The following is a 26,749-nucleotide window of genomic DNA, read 5'->3' as shown; positions in this document are numbered from 1 at the left end:
AGCACCAATGTGCCTGCTGCCCTCAAGCTGATATAGTGTGCAGACGGTGATTTGCAGCCCCAAAGAGAACTAAAGCCAGACTAAGATGAGCTGCATGCATCACAGGATGGGTTATTTCCAGCCACTCAACAAAATGAGTTCTTTCAGGCAGCAAAGCCCCTGTGCTCCAGAAGGTATTAGAAAGCACAATAGTGGCCTGCAGCACAGGCTGAAAGACCTGGCACCGCTTTTCCTGCAGAGCGCTCCAGCATTCCAGCAATCTGCTCTACAACAGCTCTACAAGTACACTGGATTTCACTCCATGACTGAAGCAGACACAAGGCTAACCCTCTGCTAGCAGTTCAGAAATGGAAAGTTCCAATATAAGCAGCATTTCAGAAGACAAAAGCTCCCTCTGCATCTTCCCCCAGGGCAGGTATTAGCCGGCAGAGGTTTGTGTTCCAGCATGCATTGAGTCTTCTGCCTGTCCAAGGACAGAAGTGGCCCAGAACCTCTCAGAAAAGAGGTTTCCCATGGCAGCTGGTCCATGCTCTGGAGATGGAGCTGCTCTGACCCAGAAGTATGGAAATGGCAGCCACTCCTCTCTCCCGAAATGCCATTAGCCAATTACCTTATTCCTTGTGCAGCTCCATCCTCAGCAATGCAGACTGTCACCCTTCGCAAACTCACCAGGAAGCAACAGCACAGCCTGAGCTGACAGCTCCTCAGCTACCTGCATATCCCTGACATCTTGCCCCATAACAAGCATGGGGCTTGTCTCCCCAAGCATTTATGTGCACCCCCTGCCAGGCATGTAACAGTGCCACACACACTCACCTCCTCTGTTCAGCAGCAACAGCAGCTTCTCTGTGAAAGTCTTGATGTTGGAGTGCTTGCTTATTGTAGTCATGATCACACTGTGTTCTGGAACTAAGGAAGAAACCTGTTCAGTATCTCCCTTTGTCTCCTGAAGACCACAGTGATAAAAACACTTAATGGCTGGCTCCTATTTCACATCAGTACCCTGGGGAGCTTTGGAGAACCACAGTCTATCAGGGCTACAAAAAGTTGCAGGCCACAGAGCAGGTTGTCAGAGGGAGAGAAGGTGAAATAAATCTGGAAACAGCACACGAAACACTTGGGACTTGGTGCTTTCTCTGTATATCTGATTCACGTGTGGGTTCCCACCTTGCCAGCCAAACACTGGGAAAATACCTTGTAAAGGCTTTATGTTGTTAAACATCACCTCTGCTCACAAGCCTCTGCAGCCAAGGGCTCCATTCTTTGGTACCTTCTTACTTCCTATCAGCAGTACCCTTCTGGAAGTTAGAGTCTTACAAGTTCCCTTAAGAAGGGTCCTGGGAGCATCCCAGAAGAGAAAAGTTTTTTCCAGCACTCGGCTGTGTTTGTACCTTGCTGTGAAAGGGTACAGGCTGAAGACTTCTAGGAATTGTCTCCTTGCCTGCTCTGGGAGTGATCTGTAAAATACATTTTATCCTAGGATTTTGGGTTTTTTTTTTTTTGTGTGTGTGTACACTCAATCACATAAATAGCACAGTGTGGCTATTTCTGTGGCCTATAATATTTCACAGGCTGCAAAGTGTTTCAGGATCCTGAAGGTTGTCAATATAATATGCATTTAGGAGATTTTTTGAACTAATGCTGCACCACTGAACTGCATGATAGATGAATCTTGCAGACACAGATATAAAAAATTCACCAATAAGCAATGTGAACATCATTTAACATGTTCTTAGCATCAGAGAACAAGTCACTGCTCTCAGCTACGCCCCAGGTGGGCAATAATCCCCAGAAACACACTGTCTGTTATGCATTACTGCCTAATTACTGCAGCCAGTAAGGATCTGGGTAAGTGTGGGATGGATAGGGTAATGAATGAAAGCAGCAGAGATATACTTAGTCAGTCTCTGTGCAATCAACTTTCACGTGAAATTAGAAACTTTAGCATAAATTTTAATAGCACAACCCAAAATAACAGGCAAATTACTGGACATATCATTGCTGCTTTATCCTCCCCCCTCTCCAAAAAAATCAAGGATAATGTTATGAAGCAGATCATGGATAGATAATTGACTTAAGACAACTGGAGCAACAGGAGACTGGGTTAAGGAATGGCCTCTCTTAGCAGGACTTGGAACTATGCTCCAATCTTCCAACAGGCTTCAAAATGTGCAGGCAGAGGGAAGGAAGATGCTCTTCCCTAAAGACCTGATCTGCTGTTTGTCCTCCTGGAGCTCAGCAGGGCAGAGAGAATAGAGAACAAGGGAAAACAGGGGAGAGCACAGCTCAGGTCAATGCTAAAGGACCTGGCCTCAACAGCTTGGCTCTGAATGAGCTTCAGGCAGTGTGGACAGGGAAGCAGAAGCTTTGCCAAGACCCACAGAAGGCAGAGGACTTTTGTTCTGAATTGGTATGGAGAAATGCCCACTGAAGCATTTTCTCTCCCTGTGCCTATAAATTAACCCCATTCATGCTCTGCAAGTCCAGCCCAACAACTCTTTTGACTGGGCACCATGGAAGCCCAGTGACAAATCCACTGAGCTGCCCAGAGCTGCTGGGCAGGGGCTCTCCGACCATTTTTTCTTCTAGGGTTTTTCGCCATAGTTAAACACAGTGTAACATGGTGCCAGAGACTAGGAGAGCTGGTTGGTGGTTATAGCACCATCAAGACCCAGTGAGATTCTCCCTCCCCATTTTTCACACTCTCATTCCAGACCGCTGAAATCCTGCCGAGGCAGAGCAGCACCAGTTCAACCTGGAATGTGGAGATTGAAGGCCAGAAGGACGTTGACAAATAAATCAGGCAGCTGGTCAGTGGTGTCCGAGGGCAGCCCATCCTCAATCACATCGAGCAGGAACTGCACAAACTGAGAGTTGAGATGTTCTGCACAAGGAGAAAGGGGCATTTACAGCAGAGTGAAAATAAACCAAGCAAGAAGGGACCATCCAAGTCACTTCTCTGTTCATTTATGCTTAAAAATCATTAGTGGAGTGCTAGTGTCACACTCCAGGGAATAAAGGGCTCTTCAAGTGGAGTAGACAGACCACTGGAGCATCTTTGTGTGAGACACAAAGAGTGCAGGAGATTGCTGAAATTTGGTACCCCCAACTAGCAATTTTTTTTGAGTAAACAAAACACCAAATCCTGCTCTAGCTCTTGCAAAAACCAATGCGAGCAGTGAAGGCTTCAAGGTAGGAAGAGACTGGTATTCTTGACCACTGGTTTAATTAATCTCGTTTAAAAAAACCCCTAATAATCTAGATCATTAGTAATAACCTAGTTTTCAATTCAGCCATTAGGAAAGCTCAGGAGCTCATGCAAGTAAGTCCACCTGCAGGACATAACTGCCAGGGTTACACAAGTAGAGAAAAACAGGAGGTGTAGAGGCTCATTCCAGCCTCTACTGCACCAGTTTAAATCTTGTACAGGTTTACCCAGTCTTAAGGTAAAGCTGCTGACAAGGTACTTATAAAAGTCTCTACTGCATCTCTAGGAAAATTAAGCCCAGAATTTCCCAAATACAATACAGCCTTGGGAGGAAGTAGGCAGGGCTTTCTGGCTGAAATGAAAGGACAGAGGATAAATCAGGGAGAATACTTGCACTTCATTATTGACTGCAATACCCTTAATCATCTCCACTTTCCCTAAGAGCCTAAACTACAGAGGGCTGCATTATCCTGCTAGAAGAGAGACCATAAGGAGGCCACATTATGCAGCTGACAGCCTTACTGGGTGTTTGTGCAGAGATCTGGGATCTCAGCCTCATCAGCAGACAGTATCCAAGCAAGTGAGAGGTGCATGCTTTCGCACAGGACAGAGGTTAGTCACGGGGATGGGCAAATCCATGTCACCTGCAGGGTGGTATTCAGTCATCCACTGCTCTAACCCAGATTTATGCTGCTCTTCGGAAATCTGGCATCTCAGCCCAGTGCTTCAGCTGCCAGGCTCTATTGATAAAGAACAGACCCTACTCTTGCTGGGCCTTCCACTGAGCTGTCCCCCACGTTGACCATCAGGAAAAGTCCCTTCCCCATATCTGCCAGCATGCCCCAGACATCCCATGCCCAGCTCTGCAATGAGCACAACCCACTCTTACCATAGTGGTGATATGGCAGGGGCTCCCCCATAGAGAACATCATGGCCAGCACCAGTGCAGAGTAACACAGCTTTTGATGATCTGTAAGACAAAGATCCTGTCATTAGTTCTTCTGAGGATGTGAAACCTTTCCTCAGCTGGAGCTGGGAAGTCACACATTTAATAAAGGCATTTAACACTGATTAGCCTGCTCCTCATTCCTGTATTGACTGAGCAGTAAGGGTGTTTTTCCCCGTTTAGCACACCACACGCCTTCTGTGCCGTTGTGTTTCCAAAGCAATTTAAAAATAATCATAACAAGAGTCCTCTATTTTTTTCTCCTCCACTTCAGAGCATCTGAGCAAACTTGATCTGAATAATTAAAAACCTCCCCTGCACAGTCCCAGGACACATCCCATAGTTATGTAATTACTGAACCCAGAAAAAGCATCCATCTGGCCAACTCAAAATACTGCCTCTTCCAACCAACACCACCTCCAGACAGCCGTGCTGCTTGTTACCATCTCTGCACTGCTCTACTTTTGCTACCTCAGCTCTGCCTGAAGGTACAAAAGGTCCCTGGGGAGAGCAGATCACTGCTCAGGCTGTGCATCTGCCCATCTCCCAGACCACTCATCTCCAGCACTGATACATCCCAGAGCCTGCTACTCCAACACAATTTTTGCTGGCAATAGCTATATGTGAATGCTCCAAAGAACACCTGCCAGTGTCCTTCCTGAATTTTAATTAATGGATACCTCGCAATAGATGTTTGTAGAACAAAAAAAAAAGTCATGGAAAAGGATCTGTTCCCTCATCAAATGTAGCTTCTGTCCAGTTCATCAAATCTGAAGGCAATAGGAAAATTAGTACTATTATATACAGGTTATCACACATAGTGGCTAAATAAAATTCAGCTACATCTGCCAGAAAGAGCTCTGTGGCTCAAGGAAACTGAAATGGTAATTGTGAAAAACTGACCCAAACTATTTTTCATCAGAGGAGGAAAAGGCCCCTTCAATCTATGATGCTTTTCCTGGCCATATGGCTGTCCTGCACAAATCACACCAGTTCCAGTGCCCCCTCCAAACCCTTTAAGATATTTCACTTCTTCGGGCACAAATCAACCTATCTCTAAGCATCTGTACCTTGCAGTTTGGCTTTGACCAAAAGCTGATGCCTTCACTGTCTCCACTTACTCCTGGACTCGGCCAAAGGACTTGCAACAGTTTGGCAGCTCTCAGGTTTACTGTCAGCATGGGGGACAAAATGCTACTGGAGCCATTCCAGTCCCATGCTCCCTGGAAAGTCAGCTCTGTCAGCAAAGCCTCTCCACTCAAAGCACACACAGTCACAGTTCCACATGACACCTCAGTTTTCAATCAGCAAGTACTTTGAGTAAAAATAGGTAATTTGCAGCTTAACCAGATACTACAGTATGAACAAGATTAAGAGTTTGTATACCATGTGGCAGCACAGGAAGCCTGAAAACTGCTGTTTACTCTCTGTAAACAGAGAAGGAGAATATTTAATGACTTTATAATTCATACTTCTTATAAAAGAAATTCTCAGCTGTAAGGTGACAGTGATGCCAAAGCACACTGTAGCAGAAAATGGATCTGACAAACTGGTCACCACACGATTTCTTCATTCTTTCCTCTGTGGCTACAGGAGCTGGGTCTCAGAGGCAGGACACTGCAGTAGGTAGACACAGGGAGCTGCTGTTCTCATATTCCTAGAAAGGCTTTCTTTCATCAACAGAACATTTTCTCTCATCACATCAGGAGCAATGAAATTAAGTGAGAGCCAGAAGCCAGTGATAAATTGGAGATGGGAGTGAAGAGACTAATTTTATACCTCCTTGGTCCATCTGCCATTAGCTGATGTGCATTCGTCTTGGTTGACAGTAGTCTGCATCACTAGGAGGCAAATCTTGTTGCATTTCCCTGAAGACAACAAATCAAAGAATGATGAAACAGCCAGAAACCTGAACTTGGGGCAAAATCAGATCAACCCAGGACACTCACTCTGCACAGGCTCTACAAGTTTTTGGGAGTGTCCCAGCTGCAGCAGGACAAGACTCCAAGACTCACCATGCTGGAGAACTTCTAACTTACAGAGCAGCACCAGTGGCTGTCAGAAATTAAATAGCATCAATGCAGCTCTCCTGAGGCAGAGAGACTGCTGACAGCTGATAAGCATCACTGAAGTAGCCATGACAGGTGGCAGAGATACCAGCCTGCATTGCTAAAGTCTACTGAGATAGTGGTGAGAAGCTGTAATCGTGCATGAAAAGCATTTCCCAGATGCCTTTGGAAACCTTGCTTCCACCTTCTAAACACAGCAGTGTGAAATGTAGGCACTGGGAGCAGACACAATTGTCTATGACTGAATGGAGAAGAGCCTGACAACTGACTTGCATGTAAACTGTGCTGCAACAAGGGAGAAAGTCACGATTACAAACTGGATTATCTCCGTCTGTTTTGTTTGGAATTGTTCTGGCTGATTCTGTCTTGCTGTGACTTATTATAAGGTGTTCTAAGATGGGCAGATATGCAGGCCAGGTGCAGTAGAGGGAAGGAGCCGTCCAGAAGCAGTAACACCCAAACATCTGCAGAAGAACTGGCCAGCAGCCAACATGCCTGCATCAGTCCCGGAGTAAAGCCCTTCTCACCAAAGGCATCCAGCATCCACAGAGCTTCTGCCTCAGCTGCTCCTCAATAATAAGCCAGGAGGGATTCCAGAGAGCTGATGCAGCCAGTTCCACACTCCCCAGTTGTGTAGTGCAGGCACTGACTGCTCTGGCTCCAGTCACTCACAGAAGGGGTTAGCTATTCCACAGCATGTCACAGATCAGCTGCTATTTCCCAGTTTCTAGAACCAAAATAAGCTCAAGTCGTTCTAGGATTCAAGGTCATGTTTTCACACAAGCTTGCCATTTGCTGGCAGCATATGAAGCAGTAAAGCACCAGAATGGCAGGAGGGAATAACTAATGCCCTGAAACACCTCTGAAGGACAGACACATTTGGGCCAAGGATGGTTGGCCTGCAGCCCCACTGTGAAGGCTGAGAGGACTGGATGATGCACAGATGCCATTGCACAAGTGCCTACCATAAAGCTGAGCACAAGGAAAGCAGCACAGGATGAAGACACTGATTTGTGAGGTTCCTGTATCCACACAGTGGTCTGTCAGCAAAGGAGGAGTAGCTTTTCACCCTCCAACGAACCACCTTACAGCAAAGAGGGAAAAAAATCCTCACCTTGAGATGATGCTAGGGAAAGGAAGATGCTGCAGAGCTGCATGTTGTCAGCTCAGAGAACACAATAGAGCCATTTCTCACCCACTTCCACTGCCATACCTTTAGGATCCCAAAGCAGAGCTAAGACTTGCTGAGAGAGAGAGAGACCTGCTCCAGCCTAAGTACTACCTGGAGATCAGCAGAGGTGTGCAGAAGTCACATAGCTCAGAACTCAAAGCTCCATACCCATCAAGAGGCTGAATCAGCTGTGCAGTCTGGAATGACACAGCCCCAGACAAAACACAGCATCACTGCAACCAGGCAAGGATTAAGAAAGGTGACTAGCCCATTCTGCCTGCACAAAGACAGATCAGGAACGGGGCAAGAGACAGAACCCTTTTAGGGAAGGTGTACAGGATGCTCACTTGGAGACAATCTTTGTGAATGAATGATGGAGGCACAATAAAGTTTATTTCTGGCAGTACAAAATCAGGTGAAATGTTGCCACAGGAGCAAAGTCACATTCTCAATACCAAGGAGCATTTGCTTCTTGAGCAGTAAAACCTCAGCCTGGAGAAGATGCTTCTGGCATAACCAGATTAAACACCAAGAGTGTGGTAAATTCACAGCACAGAATTTATAAGCAGCAGTAACAAAAGAGGAAGCGTAGCCAACACATGAGTAATAGTTGCAGTCCCACCAGCCCTGCCCTGAAATGCCACCCTCCTCACCTGAAATGCCTGCACTTCAAAGTATCTAAGCAGATACAAGTGCAAAGCCTTCTGCAACATCTTCTTTCATCTCCCATAGCCCTTTCCAGACACGAGATGAGCCCTATTAATACTTCCCACCACAGTCAGGTTGGCAGTCTGTGGTGGGATGCTGGGGACAGGAATGTCTATTACGCAGGTTCAAAGTGGTCATCTGCGACATTTACTCGGTTCACAGGAAATGGATGGGACAGTACCTGTCAATCCCTACACAGCTTCATCACCAAATTATACCCCTCCACAGCTTCATGACACCCAACAAACTAAAAGACTGCAACCAGGGCAGCAAGGCTGCAAACACCAGGCTCTTCTTATTTGATCCACGTAGTCACTCAACAGCTACTCAAATTGTGGGTCACAATTAGCACAAGACAATGGATTTTCATTGTCCTTTTAAGAGAAATATGCTACTCCCAGCACTGGTGACCTACAGGTTGGCTTCAAACTAGGGAGCAAAGCTGTGACTGTCCAGGATCAGGCCATGTGTGAGGACCTGGAAGGTAATGCCAGGGGAATATTACTACCTGTTCACCTTACTCTTAGGCTTTTTCCCAGCATCTACTTCTGGCTGTTCGGAAATAAAGGACACTGGGCTAAGCAGGAGCTCTAGGGCATGAAGAACATTCCTATTAATAACAGGAACAGGTCATCCTAGCAAATGGAGGAGTGTGAAGTAGAAGGAACATGAGGGCAAAGCCTGAGTATGGAAAGCAAAGAGCTGGGAAAACCTGGGCGATGGCACTATCCTGTAGAGGACCAGGACTGCAATACTCACAACATTAGCACTACCATCTCTCTTGGCACAGTGGTGGAGAGAGGCCCTTTCCTTTAACCAGCACACATCTCATTTACCACAATGAAACACCACAAAAATTGGGTATAGAACGCTGCAAAAAACTCTTGAAGAAACTGCAGAGATCTTCCTTGAGATCTGCAGGTGTCTCTTGTTAGCACTATGAAACAAAACTGAAACTACTCAAAATGTGTTTTAAGACATCTAGAAAAAGTGACAGATCATTAATGGCATGTTCAAGAGCTGGAGGGCCTCACGTGATTGGACTGAAACATCCCTTCCTGTGCATTCCCCAGTTACAGCTGTTACCTGAGTAACTTTAAAACCAGACACCATTCCCCCCTGAGCACTGGGCACATAGAGCAGACAGGCAATGGGAGGCCACTGCTGCTGCTGCAAATCATGTAATGGGAGGACATATTCCCAGGGCCATGGGAACAGCAGATCTGGCTCACCCTGTGTGTGAGTTTGCATGTCCCGGGCCAGCTCCATCGGCAGCACAGAATTCACAAGCATTGAGATAATGGCAGCATCCAAGTTGCACATGGCTCCAAAGCACTTCAACAGCAGTAGGCGCAATGGCACCCTGTGTTCCTGCAAAACCAATTTGTTAGATCAAACCATGTCCTAGACAAGGGCTCACTCTGAGGCACAGACACAGTTTCTAGAAGTTCCTGTTGTTGGGAAGCCACAGACCTTCCCAGGGTGACATGCACATAGAAGCTTTAAAAGCTTTTAACAACAGTACAGGAATCATTTTACAATAATGTTCACAATTGGGCTGGCCACAGGTTGTTGGCACGTGGTCAGAGGGCATGCGACAGCCAGAGCTCAGATCTGAGATGTCTCACATCATCCACTAAATCTGGTAACTCATCCACAACCCATACCTGTCCCCAGCAAACAGACTGAATGTGCTGGGTAGCCAGGATTCTCTGAGTAGAGTAAGGTTTTGTGAACACTGCTCTGATTAAGTTTCCTCACAAGGTAACATTTGCAAGCTCTCCTCAGAAAGTTTGGGACCATGCAAGGATTCCAGCAAAGATGATGCTCAGCCTCCACCTCCCATGCAGGAGCTCTGATGCTGAGGTATCCTGCATACTGCACTCTCAACCAGCAACTCCAGGGTTCAGAGAACACAAGTGAGCCAAGCCCTGGCACTGGACATGACAGCAGCCAGGACAGGACACCCAACTGCTCTGTATCTGGTCAGGCTTCCTTGGAATTGTGGTCAGAGAAGTGCAGGCTCAGTGAAAGTCAGCAGGCTCTGTTTTGCACAGCCTGCCTTCCTGCTGCTGTCAGCTATGCTACAGCCCCCTGATGCTGAGATCTGGGTTCAGACACAAAAGTGTCAGATGAAAGCAAAATGCCACAAGACTTGATGTGCTGTAGCAGGGAACTTAGGGATAAGATGGGGACAAGTTTTTTACTCCCACAGAGTCCTGCAACAGAACATTCCAGGAAGAAAAGGGGCAAAGCAACACTACAAAGGTGTTTAAGGCAAAACTTCAAATTTTTCCTCTAAATACTGATTTCCTTCCTCACTCCCAAGGCTTCTACTCACTACTTACTTTCCTAAGCAAAGTTGTTTACTAATGCATGAGAGTGCATCAAGTAAAAGAAGAGCAATCACAGCCTGTCAGATCTCCCAAGGCATCCTCTGAAATCCTTCTAGATACCAGTGATGGCAATGCTGTCCCTCAATGGTCCAATAAAACTTGAAAGCTTTACCCTTGCCAACTGCTAGCCTGAAGCTTCAAAGTCTACAGCATCCTCTGCTCCTTCACACAACTTCCATGCACACATTGACATTAGCCAGCACTCAAAAGGGATATGCTGCAATTTCAGTGAGACCTATCCAAGGGAAACATCTTATATACATTCATTGTACCAATCCTGCTCTTTTGCATCTTCAGGGAAATCTTGAAAAGAGATTTGGTGCATTCTACCATCTTACCATCTGATAATAAGCCACAAGGGACAGGACAGATTCAAACTCATTCTTCTTGCACATTTTCTTGCAAACTTCAGGGTCTGCATCTGTCTGGAAGAAGGAATGGACAGGTAACCCAGTGACACATCAAAGCAGAAGGTGCCTGCTCCAGGGACCTCACAGGAGTCCACTTGCTTTCAGATCTCAGTAGCCCAAACATCTCACAAAGAAACTGAAGGCAGAGCACAGAAACAGGTGAAGAATCATCACCCTTCATCATCAAAGTGGATTCTTGAGAAATGCCTCTGCCACAGCGCATGTCTCGGGGCTAAAAATACCTAAAATGTGACCTGAGCAGCACCTGATTGAGAGCACCACACAGTTACATGCAGTAAGGTTCCAGCACTGTTACCATCCTGAGAAGTATGTCTCCTCCCACCCCTAAGTTATGAGGAAATGGTTGCACAAAACCCCACTCAGCCTCCCCCTGTAGGCCCACAGCAAGGCAGCACGGGCTGTATGTGGAGTGACAAAGACCCTGGCATTTATTACAGAAAATTTACCTGTTCTGTTTATGTCAGAACTGGAGAGGACTATAAAACAGTGCCAGAGCAAACCCCACACCAGTACCCTTAAACACAGACCATATCACTGCACTGAGAGCAGTTCCCAAGTCATCCCTGGACACAGACGGCCTTGTACATACTAGTGAGAGCACTGGGACAGTAATTCCTGCTGTTCGCTATGGGCATGTTCCTCTCCTGTATGCAGAGATGTGTGAGATGATTTATACTTTTCACTAAAACAGCTTTAAAGCTCACTTTCAAGGCAGCAAATAATGTTCTTTGCATTTAATGAGCTTAACCCCATAGGTACCTCCTAGCAACAGAGGATATCTTAAATGGAAGATGTTTCAAATGGGCCTCGCCAGGGATTTCCAGGTCTTCTGTGGGAGGTTGGGTTTTTTTGGACGTGAGGGTTTATATCCTCTTGTGACAGGTAAATACCAAAACTACTACAAACAGCTCAGTAACGCTTTTCAGAACAGCTTTGTAACATGGAATGGAGAGTAAAGGCAGCTCAAGAGCACTGCAGAGCCCACAGAGAGGGGTACAGCTTACTGATAGTAAAGGATGCAAGAAACCTGTGCCCCTGAAACAGCAGATCCAGTGGCAATACAGGGAGGGGTGAAGGAGGTCAAAAAAGGGAACTTCACCAGCACTGTCTGCTCTGCTCATAAAGAGAGGCATTTACTCACCAGGATGTGAAGCAGCTCCTCCAGGTAGCAGCAGATGACATTCTCATCCTCATAGAGTGCCCAGCTGCGCTGCTGAGCATCGTCCTTGTGCCTGGCCAGATCTGCAAAGATCACCTCCAGCCGCTGCTCATCGTGGCAGATCTGGCCTGAGGGCAGCCCCGCACTCAAGTTCTGCACGACAACAAAACCACTGGTTAGTGGGGCCCTGACAGCTGGGTGTTGTTTGGGTGCCTGTTTCCTGCAATCTTTTCTCACGACTGGCAGCTGACCTCATTCAGTCAAGAGCTAGCAATACAAAACCAGTAAGTTTATGACACATGTTATTTCAGTTCTCATACCTTTGGAGCCTCTACCCTCTGTACATTCTGGAAATCATACTGAGAATGGGAAAAGCCAAACCAGCCTGGTTATGACCGGACCACTGCCAGGCAGCAGCTGAGCATCCCCAGTAAAACAGACACGTCCTGAACACCACCACACTGCACAGCTGCCTCGAGGCAGAAGTTCCCTCTGCTGCCCACTCCCTCCAGCCTGAAAGGGACAGATCTGCCTTGAATTCTTTGCTCAAGGGCAGGGACTTATATGGTGCTCTCCATGCCAGCTGCTCTAGGCCTGGATCCTCTGCAGCAAGAACAGGAACGAATTAACCATGGGCTGCTTTGGTTTTGCTTCATTCTAAACAGCAGAGCTCCACTGTTCACAGCGCTGAAGTGTGTAGTCACTCAGCAGATCTTACTGCACACATTCCTTTCTCAAACAGCTGTCAACTGCATCCCCACCACTTCTGCCTCACATACAACCCTTGCCATAAAGGTCTCACTCTTCAGTTGCCTTTCCTTTGCTCCTCCTCTCCTTCAAGGAAGAGGAGAGTGATGAAGGAGCATTTAACCCACTCGAACAGCTGCTGTGTTCTGGGATTTAGGATAAGCCTCTAGGACCTAAGTATATCACATTAATCACTCGGTTTCCTGAAAGCAAAGCAAGAAGGGGGGGATCAGTACATGGAACTGAGCTGATCACAGGTGATGAGCCCAGGCACCATTAAGAGAGGTAAGGGCTAATTTATGAAAGAGCTTAAATTATATACACAAGAGCTTGGCAGCAGTGACAACAAGCAGCCAGAGATCAGCGAGGTGGAAGAGAACCAAGCTGAGAAATTAAAACAATAGGGAAAACCCACTCACTGAGACCAAATTCCTAAAAATTTTTGGATGAGGATGTCTTACCACATGCAGCAACAAGTCATGGTCACTCAGTGAGAAATGGTCTTTATAACTTACCAGCCAGGTCACCTCCTGGAATCTCAGAGAAGACAGTCCTTCCAACAGGCTAGCTGTGCAGGCAGGGGTAGCAAGCCTTTAGGCAGATTTCACTTTGGGAGCAGAGCAGATAGATTTTGTATGGAAACACAAGCCCATGTCTTGTGCCAGTTGTGACACCCACACGTGCATGGCCAAGGGCAGGAGGTGCACCCTTCCTGCCTATTCCCACCCTCCAGCCCTCTCTGGGGAAACCATTCCATGTTTAACAGTAATATCTTGCCTGCTTTATTAGAGACAGAATTGATAGTCATTTGCTTTGGGATATGAATTTATTTAGGACTTCAAGTCCATGCTTCAGTTATAAAATAAAGAAGTTTTCTTGTTGCTATTTCTTACATAATTTTTGTCAGGCAGGTAATGAAGGAAGAAGCATGCAGGTTTAACACAAGCCTCTGTACACTCTTGAAATTTTGGGAAGCTGTCAGCCAAGCAGAAAAGCAAGTAGCCAGCTGTGAGAGAGCACAACAGCTTTCAAGAGCTGAGTACAAGCATGAAAATTTCTCTCTGAAAGGTGATTTATCAGAAGCAAATACACTACGAGATTCACTTGATCTTGCTAGCCCCCTGCTTCTCCTTAGGAGGACTTACAGCATTGCAGTGTCACCTGCCTGTCCTAAAGTGTCCCAGCTGCTTGGGAGAGGGTTCTCCATTATGTGCCTTGCTCACATCCTTCTCACTGGAGCACTGCAGGGCCAGTCCTACCTCAATCCACTGCTGGGACTCTATTTGGATGATCATTTTAATAAGTATTCATTTTAATGATCACTCTATTCAGCCTCTTACCCCTTTATCTACTTTCTCCATTCCTTCATCTTTATCCCTTAATGACTCCACTGAGCATCAAGCTTGGATGGACTTGGATGAGATCAATCCATTAACAAGCTCTTCCATCTGACCACGTAACTACACCTTGCACACTCTCAGTGCACTTTCAGCACCATTCTCAGCCCTCCCATCACCAGGGTCAGGTCTCTGCTTATTAAACACTTTGGCAGCTATACAACCTGCAGCATCATCATATGGTCATTTCCAGGAATCTGCTGTAGAGCACATAAGCAGAAGGAGGTTTCAGTATTTCTAACAATGCCACTTAGCATTGTCTTGCTGCTTCAAATAATTCCCTGACCCCAGTGCAGGAGAACAAGCTGCTACAGGGATTTCATTCTTCCTGAGCAGCCCAAAACCACTTCAGGAACTTTATCATACCCACACTGCTCAGAGGTACCCACATCTGCCATGCAAACCCAGCTGCTGTCCTGGCCATTTCTTCTTTTCCCACTCCCATGCCTCTCTCCCCCAGAGCCCATCAGGAAGTGCAGTGGATCACCATTACTATGGGTACACATATGTTCCCTTCAGATGAACCTCAAAATCATATAGCAGGCTTTCAGACACATTTCATGGGGACTGCTCTGGGCAGCAAACCATTCCCACAACATTATCCACAGAAACCAGACAGCTAACACTGGTCCCAACACATGCAGATTGCCAGGCTCTTCAGCAGCTGTTAAATGAGATGAAACGTGGTGCAAGAGAGATGCCTGGCTTCAGCTGAGCCAAATGTCCCAGGGCAGACCTTTCAAACACACTCTTTCAGCAGCAGCAGATCTTATCCCAGCTGACACAGCCCCAACCAGGACAGGTCAGCTCTGCAGGGAGGCAATGTTGGCCATGCACAGACCTGTGACGTCACAGGGAGAGAGCAGCACTTGGCTTTCAAGTTAGCTGTGCCTCGGGAAGATCTCTGCAGCCTTCCCTGTTCAGGGCTCTACAGATGTCCTCAGCACCTCTCTGGAAGAGTGGTACCATCAACAGCTGAGCCGGGATGGCTGCGTGCAAAGACTCTGCCTTCATAAAGGCTCTACCAGAAATGACCTAGGAGGAGGCCTGCCTAGGCACTAATGCATTCCTCCCACCCTCTACATTCCCTTTTGTTACACTATTTCACTGAGGAGTTGTCCTCCTAACAGCCCAGCCAAAGCACTGGGCCTTAAAAGTACTCACCCTGCTGACGTTCCCTTGTCTCTGGTGAGTGTGGAGACAGAGCTCCCCTGGGAAAAGCTGAGCCCCAGAGCAGCCTTTGTGTCTTGTCAAAGGCAGGTCTCCTTTAAGCAAAGCTGAATCAATGAATGAAAAGGAAGGCAGCTTCAGGGAAAGGAGAGGGTTTCAGCCACATTAGCCATGAGGTTTGTCAGAGCTTGTTGAGGACAACAGGTGCTGGTGATGGGCAACTGGGAGCAGGTCACAGCCCAGCACTACAAGGGAAACCCCCTCCAGAAAATCACCTCCCACACCAACTTTCTGACATGTTCCTCCATCTCCAACATATCCAAGAATAGTCTGACCCCACTTAGTAGCCTGAACTCAACTAGAAGACCAATCTACATTACACATCTTTGTCAGAAGTTTTCAAGCTTAATTTTAAGGCAATCAGAAGATGGGTCTGAGGCACAACTACAACACAGCAATGCGATTTTAATAAAAAAGCAGGTAAGAGGTTTCTGAGTTCTCCCTTTCAAGGTGCAATTAGCTTGAGCACTAGGCACTTCTGGTTGTCTCACACTAAGTTTAACAAATCTGCAAAATTCAACCTCCTTAGACATGACATCAACAGTACATGACATCCCCTCCTCTCAGATGGGAGATAATCCAACAGAGCTGAAGGCAATCACATATCACCAAAACCTATTAATACAAGTGATTCTCTAGAAGCCCAAAGACCAGGAAGCATCTTTATGTATGTCCAGACTTCCAGTGAGTTCCCATGAAAGCCAGCTCCAGTTTAGACAGTCACTGTAGTGTTGCCTTTGAAAAGAGGTTTTAGTCCCTTTGTGCATCTTACCCAGTCACTGTGACATTTATCAGGAGCTAGCTCATGGACAAGAAGAGACCATTTCCAAGGCCAGGCCAGATGCTGACAAAGGAAGCCAACCTGGCATGTTTGCTCCTGCAGAACAGGGTTCCCCAAACAGTAGGGTACCTCTAAAGGATCTTTCCTAAGGTGTGAGCTTCTCAGCACTCTCCTTGTCTTTGCTGTTCCCCCAGCTTAGTCTTACATTACCTCTCAAAAAGCAGCAACAGGATGCTGTCCCAGCATCTTTTATTCCACGTGCCTGTACACATTCCACACTGGAGGAGCAGCAAGGTAAATAAGATGGAAGTGCTATTGAACCTTCAGAAGGCACTGGGGATAGAAGCAAGGTAATGGATTCTGGAATTGATTTAGTAAACCAACTGACTTTAAATTAAGACTGGAATAAGAATAGAAAGGCTATAACTAATTAAAGAACATGATACAAAAGGTTGAAGCAGGTATAGTATCTACTATGAGCAGACCTAAGCTTTAAATCAAAGCTGATATCTCACTCTGATTTACAGAGTAGAAGAAAAACCTTGAAAAATATTCAAGAGATGAGTTGCCCATGTGTTTGCATGGACTGGGGAGTAAAGGGATTTCAGAAGCTACAAATTAAAGAAAAAAGGCCTTGACCCAGAACTGACAACTCAGCAACATTTCTACACGGAAACCCCTGAGATTGTGGAATGATTTGGTCTAATGAGCAACACAAAGTCAACAATAATAATTTATACCACTAAACCACACTAGTGAAGCTACAGCAGTGCAGCCATCCCACAAGTACACACGACCATCCTTCTAACTGTTAGAGCTGGTCTTCTACACCAGGTGAACAACTTCACCTGGGACCAAGCCCCCACATATCAGCAGAGCTATATATCATCTGTGGAGGACACTTGAGAAAAAAATGCACACCAGATCCACAACATTTACTCCTGAGCACTGTGCAAGCCCATCCAGTTTCTCCTGAAAGCAGTACTGCTTAAGACATGTATGATGAGATACTATGAGATGGGACAGAATCTTCTGCTGTGTCTCCATACATTACTGGTCATTTCAAAATCCCACAGATGTCCTAGATGACAGATATCATATGAGGTACCAGAAGATCCATACTCCTCCCTGCACCAGCATCACTTTCTTCCCATCCTTTTCAGGTTGGTCTTCAGCAATGGCCATGAAATTGAGGCTTTCAAATCCTGTCTGCAGAAACTTGGCACTTAATAACTTCTGTGGAATTAAGCTTATTGTATCCTGAGTACAGGTATTAATGATAAAAATAATATTCAAATCTTGGACAAGATGCAAATATCAGAAAACTGAACTTCTCAGCATGCAAGAGAAAGCCAGAACATTTGCTTGAAACAGCTAAATTTTTTTGCTGAGTCTAGATCACATATTGACAGGGCATCGTTATTGGAGAAGGAAGCAATTAACCACTGGGTTATGGCCACAAACAGAGACTTGATGATTGCTTAGAGGGCCCTCTATTCAGTGCAAACAGTCAACCAGATTACAATTTGATGTAAAATTTGAATGCCATTAGTTCTTCATATTCAAATGCCTCTGAACAGTGCATTATGACCTTGCCATTAGCAATGGAATTCCAATCTTACAAGTTTATATGATGCACACTCCTCAGGGCTGCACTGAGCAGTGGGAGCTGAAATTTATTATCCCTTCAGCTAAAGCAGAGGGTTGCCCAGGTGCACTTCACATTTCAATGACTGATGCAGAAGGAGAAATATAGGATTATTTTGACATAATGTTTATTTAGAACAAGCTCAAGATAATTCTCCAACTCAAGGTTATGTTGTAAATCTGCAGCTCATCCAGTGAATAAACTCACCTGTTTTCCACTTCTTTGCTAACAGTGCAACGACCTGGCTTAAACCACTGGTTCCCCTGGCTGGACATTTACCCCCATCTAGCACCTCTCCATTTGGGATCTCACTGCATTTCTCATCCCAAACATCAAAAGCTCATTGAGCTCATAACACCTAATCCTTGATGCTTGGAGACGGTGTGCAGCAGTCCCCACTCCATCCTCACACACATTACCTTACTTTCCACCACGGAGATGAGGATCTGTTCCATGATGCTGCTGGTTGTGGGGATGGAGGTCTGGATGTGGCCGATGACAATGCCAATGGCCACACGGGACAGCTCGTAGCTGAGGTGGGTGTTCCTGCGCACCAGCTCAATCAGTTCAGCACCAATTGTCTTAGGCACGGAGGCCACCAGGCCACTGGGTTCTGCTGGCAGCGCCTCCACCCCAGTTGCCTTCTTATCCTCCAGGCAGAGGTTGCTGAAGGCATCCAGGCTTGCAGGGGGGGCCGGGGCAGTTTTCTTTACCTGAGAAGTCTTCTCCCCATCCACATTGTAGGACCTCTGCCCCCCCGCTTCAGCTGGTGGTGCTGGGGCAGCCCTCTTGGACTGGGGAGACTTGCTGGTATCCTTTGGGGAAGTCCCATAACGGGAATGGCTCACAGAGCCGCTGTCCAAATTGCGTGTGATCGTGGTATGGACACTCCGGCTTGGGACAGGGGGCGGAGTGTTGGCAGGACTGGAGGTGGCTGTTGGGAGAGCTGTCTCGGATACAGAAGAAGCAGTGTACAAGGTATCCAGGGATGTCGTGCTTATAGAGGCGGCACTAGAACCTGACCCAGGAATAATTTCAACAGCATCTGAAAGGGAACAATTAAACACGCCTTAGCAACAGCATCAAAGGAAAAGAGAAAAAACCCAAATTGCTACAACACAGTCCATTAAAAGGCTCATTGTGCATTTGACCAGAGCAGTTTAACTCATCTTCCTGCTTCGCTTACCTCAAAGCAAAATTGTACCAGTTCTCTCTGGAGCATTCCCACACAATCACCTCTTTAGAAAGGGAAAAGCTACTCTGCTGAGATGAATACCCTTCAAAGGGCTTAGTGTCTTACATAGGGGAAGGGAGGGAGAGATGGACAGAACTAAGGGACAGAAAAGTCTTTTCTCCCTGGGTTAGGCTTTTTCTGCGTTAAGGACGTAAGCCCTCACTTTTGAAAGATGGTGCCTCAGAAATGCAAAACACAGGCTTCACACACAAGCCTGCACCTCCCTCTTGCACAGACATCACAGTTAGCACTGACAGTGCAGGAAACACTTGATTGACAACCTCTTTAGTCCCTCCTTTTCAGCACTTCAACATTTGATCACAAGCCCTGCAGCCCTGCTAGCATTCACTGATTTCACTAGCCTGCACACTGCTCTACTGTATTTCTTCCCCCACCTCTAGTTTTGACTAGCTCTAGCAGTGGAAATCCCACCTTCCAAGGGAAAAAATCCACAACAAGCAAAGAGAGATTAAGATTTTTCTTTCCTTTAACCTGGTCTTATATATAGTTTTGGTAAATCTTATCCATTAGTTTCTAGTGGGCAGAAATGTATTCAAGCTCTTCCCTGACTATGGAAACAATTACTTGGACAAACAGTGGGCTTGCTGGAGCTTTCCAAGAGCAACTGGTGTTACTGCTGGAAGAGAAGGAGCTGCACCCCATGGGGAGCTCAGCTCTCATGGAAGGCAGTTACTCACATACACACATGCCCAAAGGAAGGAGCAGTGGGACTGATGTGAAATGCCTTTGCTGCCCTTTGGCAGGCAACTCCAACCCTTCCTCCTCCATTAGTGCTTGGAGCCCTCCACTAGTCCATCCACCACTCCTGCTAAAGCAAACACCAGCTAGGCAGAAAAACTAGGCCCTTCACTTCCACACAGGTTCAGCATCCCTCTTTCCTCCTCCTCATGACCATTCATGAATCACAGCTCCCCCACACTTCATTAAATCAAAATAATGAGTTGAAGGAAACTGTCCCTTGCAAACTCCCACTACTCCAGTGAAAAATGGCCCAACACCATTAAGTACCATTAAGGAAGCTGGTGCCAGTCCAAGGTCTCAAGTACCTGCAAGTCAATAGCTCTGCCCTGCTCCACACAAGGGGACACAAGTGGGCTTGAGATGGGTTGAATGCCACCAGCAGCATCACATCACAGCACAGCAGAGCACTTGGGCAAGCTGGCAATAAGTTAGAAGGATAAGCACTGCTCTGTCGGCCCAATCATGCTGAAGATGAAGAAACTCTTGCCCTGACCCCATGGTCCTGCTCTCAAGTGTTCCTCACTAGTTGCTCCTCTGCCTGTGGGCTGCACATAGGCAGATGTGTCTCTGGTATTATTACTGCTCCTTACAGGCACCGGCCACTGAATTCATGGAAATCCAACCATTGTACAAAGAAAGTGCTCAACAGATTGGGAGTCAAAAACAAGACTTGAGACTGCATCAAAAGCCAGTGAGTTCCCCTGGTGAAGTATCACACTCTGCACTGCAAGGGAATGCTCCTTCTGCCTTGCTGGGAGATAGCCATGGTGTATCTGTGGGAGTAAAAGGATTTTAAACCACTGATGTTGTGCACTAGCCAGACTAGCCATGTGTGCAGGCAGAATTGCTCCTTGGAGAGCACTATGATTCCCAGGGCCACAAGCACTGAAGGAGTGGGGGGATGCTGTACCTGGCACCCATTCACAAGCTGCTCAGACCCCCCCAAATCAGAACAGGCTTGAAGGAGCACTGGTCATCAGCTCAGGACCACTAGCATTAAAACCTACAGGTATCTAGGCTATATGTATTTTATAGATATATTTGTAAGGATATAAACCATATAGGAATTTGGGGAATGGATAAGGATGCTCATCTAAGCACAAAGCAGAAGCATTCAGGCCCCATGGCTGTTACATCACCCAGTGTCTATTTCATGCCCGACACCTGGAGAGCAGTTTGTCCTTACTTTTAATGGGAGCAGCAATCTGTGTGTTCTTGCGCTTCTCTGGAGGTGGGGGGGTGACAGGAGCAGCATGACAAGCCTGTGATGAGATCTATAAGAAAAGATTTCAGAGCAATCAAAGGAGGTTGACAATAAAGATATTCTCTTTTACGAAGACTTCTTTCTCATGTGCATGTGTAGGTTTGTCTTTACATCTCTCTCATCAGTTGGGGCAGTTTCCTCAGGAGGACAGATGCTAATAGGTGGCCTCCTAGAAGAACAAAGGAGAACTCAAACTGACTTCATCCCCTCCCTGTGACAGGCAAAGCAGCCCTTGTTTAATTGCTGTGTTCAGCAGCACATGGCACATATGTCGTGTAGACCTGTCAAGCATTTACTCCTCCTTTATTCCAAATGCAATCCTACACACTTACCATGTCTCCACATTACTCTCAATAGCTTCACAGAGGCTGTGTATTTACACACTCTTCTGGAGAGATCCATTAGATCAGCTACAAATACCCTTGCAGAAAGACAAAGCCAAGGACTGGAAACATGTAAATGCCTTTTCCATGCTTTCAAAGCTATTTCTGCTCAGCAGGGAGAAAATAGGGTTTGACCCTCTGTGCAGTACTATGCTACCTATAGCAAGATGCACTGGGAAAAGCTTTGCCAGGGAGTTGCATTAACTCTCCACATCTGGGGTTTCTCGTGTAAGTCTCTTCCAGGACTGCCAAGCCAGCAGTGTACAAGCCCCGGACTCAGACTCCTACACTCATCTTTTCCTGTCAGATCTAAACACCATGATCGTGAATATCACGTTCACCCACAATTACTCCAACAAGGTGCAGCCTCAGGGCTAACCTCTAATCTGTAGGGCATCACTGAACACAGCAGCCAAGCCAGGTGGGAGCACATTGCATTAATATGCCAGTCCCCACAGCCCAGCAGCTCAGGGCCAGGAGACTTTGCTTGGGACCTCTTAGGACTGCTGGGATTTACAGTCTGCTGCCTCAAATGTGCCTCTGCTTTTATGGGATACTGCAGTCACTGTCTGTGGCCAATCCTCCCAGGGGAGCGCAGGAAGGGAAAAGAGATCTGAATGTCTTGGGTAACCCAGCTTTCAACCATTTGGAATCTACAGTGGCATTCAGTCCATCACAAGTGAAAATTTTCCAGGTTTGTTTAGCCCTGGAAGAAAAGTTTTTCTGTGCCCTGTCATTGCTGAATAGACCTATACAAACACCACACAGGACACAGAGCTCTGCCGCCCCACAGTGAAAATCTGAGACAGGCCTCTGAAGGGTCTCTATCTTACATAGCTCAGTAGAAAGAGAATGAAAAAATGTATATTTTTGCCCCAGATCCAGGAAGGGCAAAAACTTCATTTGAAATGGGAGCAAAGATATTCCTGTAAATAAAGCACCTTCAAAAGCCACCTCAAATATTCAAGACTTGATGCCAAAAGTTGACAATGTGTTCACAGCCCATGTCTAGATCCACTAGACAAGTGAAGACCCAGCAGTTTGCACAAAGACCTTTAAAAAAGGATTTCTTAGCCATTTTCCCACCCAACACCAAATATATCTAACCTTATACCATGTCATATAAAAAGTCACTTCTTTACAAGTGCCTTCAGCTGGTGAATTAGCACGAGACACTGCTGCAGACTCCCTGCCTGCACCCTCGGCTCTTGTCAATCCACCCCACATTGTTCTCTGGGTGGAATGCTATCTGATACTTGCATACAGCTTCAAATGTTATCTGTGTTGGTCCAAAAAGAGACTGCACAGCTGAGAGAGGTCAAGCAGATCAGGATGGGTCTCTGCATTGCATGGCTGGCAGGCTGGCCTCAAATCCAGAAGGCTCAGCTGCGCTGAAAGCAGAGCCCTGTCTGCAGAGTGCTGGAGCTGACAACACAAGTTGGAGCTGCTTGGCACAGCACAGCCACGATTACTGAGGCAGCAGGATTTAGTAGACAGGCAGGCTCAGAGCTTAGCACAGATGCGTGACATTGTGTGGAGATAGCAAGGGTTGGATCATTCTGGAGTATTTCCATGGCTTCATTAGCCCTTCCAAATTTACCACACAAGTTTAAGACAATTATTATAGGCTAGTGCTTAAATTAATAGATGTACAGATAATGCTAGCTCAGCCCCTACAGTTTAGACAGCCACACACCACAGTACAAGCAGCTGCAAGAAGAACATGAAGCATCACAGGAATTTCCCTGTGTTTGCCCAAGCCTCATGGTCAGGAGCTGTGAGGTGTAACCGATGGCCATCCCCTCCCTCCACCCCACATCCTAGCCACTGCTTGGGGCCAACAGGAGGATGTACAACACCAAAACTCCCTAAGGGAATCCCTCCCCCCCACCTCTGTGCAGCATCCATGCACAAGGTGACCATGCAGGAGTCCTTGAAGTTCAGATCCCACCTCTCCAGAGGGGAAAAGATGAGGAACCTTACCAAAGGTTTATAGAGAAGCCACTCTACTTGTGTTAAAAGCCTCCCTTCCCCCAGGCCTCTATTAGGGCACTGTGAAGTTCCTCAGATCCACAGATTTTACACATCTGCCTGTCCTTTACTCTTTTGCAAGGACTGAGAGCAGGCTGTGCTCCCTGTGCTGCTCAAAGACATGAGCTGACTCAACCACAACACTGCCATTCCCTTTGCAGCCAGAGAACACCACCACTCTGACTCCTGGGAACAATGTTATTACAGTAGTACCCTTTCAACAAAATAATAAAACAGTAAACCAAATGAACAATCTCCCATCCACTACCTCCTCCAGGCAAACTCTGCCAAGCCAGACACACTGGTCTGTAGCAAAGGTTTCTGGAGATGAGCATCACAAACTCACTGAGCATGCACAAATGCAGCAGACAGACTAAAATATTCCAAGAGCCCAACCTCCACCCTTGGCAGCTGGTATGGCAACAGCTCCAGCCTCCCACCTTATGCTGACTGTGGAGGAGCTGAAGCCAAATGTCCTCACCAACTACTGCAGCCAGTTAAGTCTTGGGAGCAAAACCACTAAGAGGAAACGCCAAATTTTGCTTAGGTTTTCAGATGCAAACACTGAATGCACCAAAAAAATCCCAAGCAATGAAAGGCACAGGTCAAGACCTCTGCTTCTCTGGAGTTAGTGAGAAAGTTTAGATTTCAGTAGGTCTCCTCTTAGACTACTGCATAACCAGTGGAACAAAGCAATGCTGCTTCCTCCACTTTGTATTTTCTAAGCACTCAGGAAATCCACTGAGCTGTTAAAATCTCAAGGAGCCCTTTCAGCACAGGGCTAAGTTGGAAGCCCTTCAACTGCATCCTCAGTGCCACCCAGACAGAAACAGTTCTTTGTCAGACAAGGAAATTCATCTTCCTCCTTTTTGGCAAGCAACCAAACCACAGACCAGATAAAGACAGGGAATCAACATGGAGAATGGGCTGTAAGGTGCCCCCTTCGCTCAGCCCATAATGTACAGGCTTGAGAATGGAGCTAGTTTGACTGCCAAAGAACAAAAATGAATACTGAGGAGAAAGAGGTGGTTTGTAGGAATTGCTGTGCTCAGCCAAAGTGAACCAGAGCTACCTTTTATCTCCCCAAACTCACAGTTCTTCAAGTATAAAACAAGTCTCATCTGCTAGGGGTGACAGCAGATCAGTGCCTTATAAACACAATACCTCCAAACATTCAGCCCAGAGAGATGAAGAAAAATTATAGTGCATGTGCTCATCTGTAGGAAAAATAAATAAATCTCCACGCTCATCCTTGCTTGGCGCCTTTAGCCCTGACATCCAGCTACACCTACACAGGGAAATCTGGCACATCATTTATCCCCAACAGCCACAGCCTCATCCTGGGCTGCTGCTTGGAAGCCTCACTGATGCCGCACTGTAACCTTGGAACTGCCTGTCGCTGAGATAAAAAAAGATCTGCTCTAAATCTTATTTCCTGCAATTTGCTTTTAATTCATCATGATAAGCAACCTTCAGACAAAGCAGGATCTTTGGGGATTTTTTGGCTTTTTGTTTTGTTTTGAGTAGTATAAATAGGCAACCACAGCAGATAAAATACTTAAGGACCAATGATTTTGTGCAGACATAACAAGGGGGAAATGAAGCAGTTCTGAGTGCTTGGAGGGAGCTCTACTTCTCATGTCAAAATTGCTTTTCAAAGCATTCTCCAGAGAGCCTGCAACTCTTTTAGAAAGTTGCCAAGAGATAGTCACACAGTATATAGAGTGGATTTTGCATGTTACCATAAAACCGTGGACCCCTGAGGATTCCAAAAAGCATGACAAGTGTAAACGGCAGAGGGACTGCTCCAGACTTCTTAGAGACACCAACACTTGACACTGCAGTAATCCTAGGTCAGCAGCACAAACACCTTATTTGTAACTTCAGCTGCACAGGCATTTTATTCAACAGGACAAGAAATGCCACACCACCAAAGGAGGAACCCAGAAAGTGTCCAGCCACTGTTACCTGATAGAGACCCTCATCCTCATCCTCGAACTCAGTGTTGGGAAGGCTGTGGTGCCGCTCGTACCCCATCCGGCACACCCCGTTGGGCTGCCGGGACACATCCAGGTGGTGATCACTGGAGGACTGAGTCATTACTGTCCCCTGCGGGGTGGGAGAGTGGCTTTTACGGGACACAGTCTCCTTCCGGTGATGGATCAGTTTTCTGAAACAGAACGATGACATCAGGAAGAGCAAAGCTCAAGGGAGTGACCATGCTGCAACATTTAAATTAGTCTTTAATGATTTATTGCATTTGGGCTATAAATACAAGAATGGGCTACGTTACTCTGAACACCAACTCCAGTTTCATTAACAGCTACGGAAGCACTTCTGGGGGAGGAAGGAAGGAAGAGGCTGTGCAAGAGCCCATAATTTATTCATCAGTTCACTGGAGAAGAATGCCTCTTCCTCAGGGGAGAGTCACATATTGCATTGCAAGCTTCAGAAATTGCCTGCACTTTAGAATTGCTGTTCAACCGAGATTAAACCAGCACGCCTCAGGACAGAGTCTGAGGTGTCAGAGAAAACAAAAATTCTCCTCACAAGCAATTATTTGAGAACATATTAAAGACTTTGTGTCACATGCCAAAACCCTCTACAATTCCTGGCTGGTAAAGCAGAGAAAATGCAGTCAGAAAGGTTTTGGATTTCTCTTCCAAGCCTACAGTGTGGCTGACAATCTCCTCTTCTTGGCATGCACAGAGATAGAGGAGCAAGGCCAAAGCTCTGCTTTGCTGGACACAGTTATCAGGAGTGGCACCAGCTCAAACACTGGGAAGTTCTCTGAGTGCAGCAGCACTTCGCAGCACAGGGGCTCAAATCAACAACATCCAACATCCCCCCCAAGGACAGAATGACACTGTGACCACCCACCATCCGCCAGCTCTTCCAGATGCCCATCATACTTACTGGAGGACATCTCTCTGCTCCAGGTTGTATTTCCCCCCATTCTTCATGGCTGCATTGTGCACAGCCTCAATGGCACGGTCAATGGACTGGAGAACCACATCCTGCTCCAGCACCTGAGAAACAACATCCAACATGTTACTGTGCCCTTCAACTGAAGTTCTTTTGCACCGCAGGTTATGGCAGGAGAGACCACAGTACAGTAAACTCACAGAGTTTATGTTTGGGAAAGAAAGTCACTGTTACAAGCACCAAAGTCCAATGATCCCTA

General features: G+C 46.5%; 1 protein-coding gene across 2 annotated transcripts in view; it reads right to left on the bottom strand.

Moving 5' to 3' along the window:
* Positions 1–26,749, bottom strand: part of NCKIPSD (NCK interacting protein with SH3 domain) — a 52,320-nt gene that overhangs the window by 3,120 nt on the left and 22,451 nt on the right. For both annotated transcript variants that reach the window (XM_083869660.1, XM_083869661.1), the window contains exons 2-11: positions 26,482–26,594; positions 25,534–25,735; positions 21,074–21,161; positions 18,311–18,936; positions 12,071–12,241; positions 10,837–10,923; positions 9,335–9,473; positions 4,098–4,178; positions 2,756–2,884; positions 817–909 (exon numbers count right to left, since the gene is read on the bottom strand). In XM_083869660.1, coding sequence (XP_083725786.1) covers positions 817–909; positions 2,756–2,884; positions 4,098–4,178; positions 9,335–9,473; positions 10,837–10,923; positions 12,071–12,241; positions 18,311–18,936; positions 21,074–21,161; positions 25,534–25,735; positions 26,482–26,594 — 1,729 coding nt within the window. The remainder of the gene's footprint in view (positions 1–816; positions 910–2,755; positions 2,885–4,097; positions 4,179–9,334; positions 9,474–10,836; positions 10,924–12,070; positions 12,242–18,310; positions 18,937–21,073; positions 21,162–25,533; positions 25,736–26,481; positions 26,595–26,749) is intronic.

Source organism: Zosterops lateralis (genome assembly GCF_965231275.1).
Source record: "Zosterops lateralis genome assembly, chromosome: 11".
NCBI classification, from domain to species: Eukaryota; Metazoa; Chordata; class Aves; order Passeriformes; family Zosteropidae; genus Zosterops; species Zosterops lateralis.
This window is presented reverse-complemented; position numbering and strand designations above follow the sequence as displayed.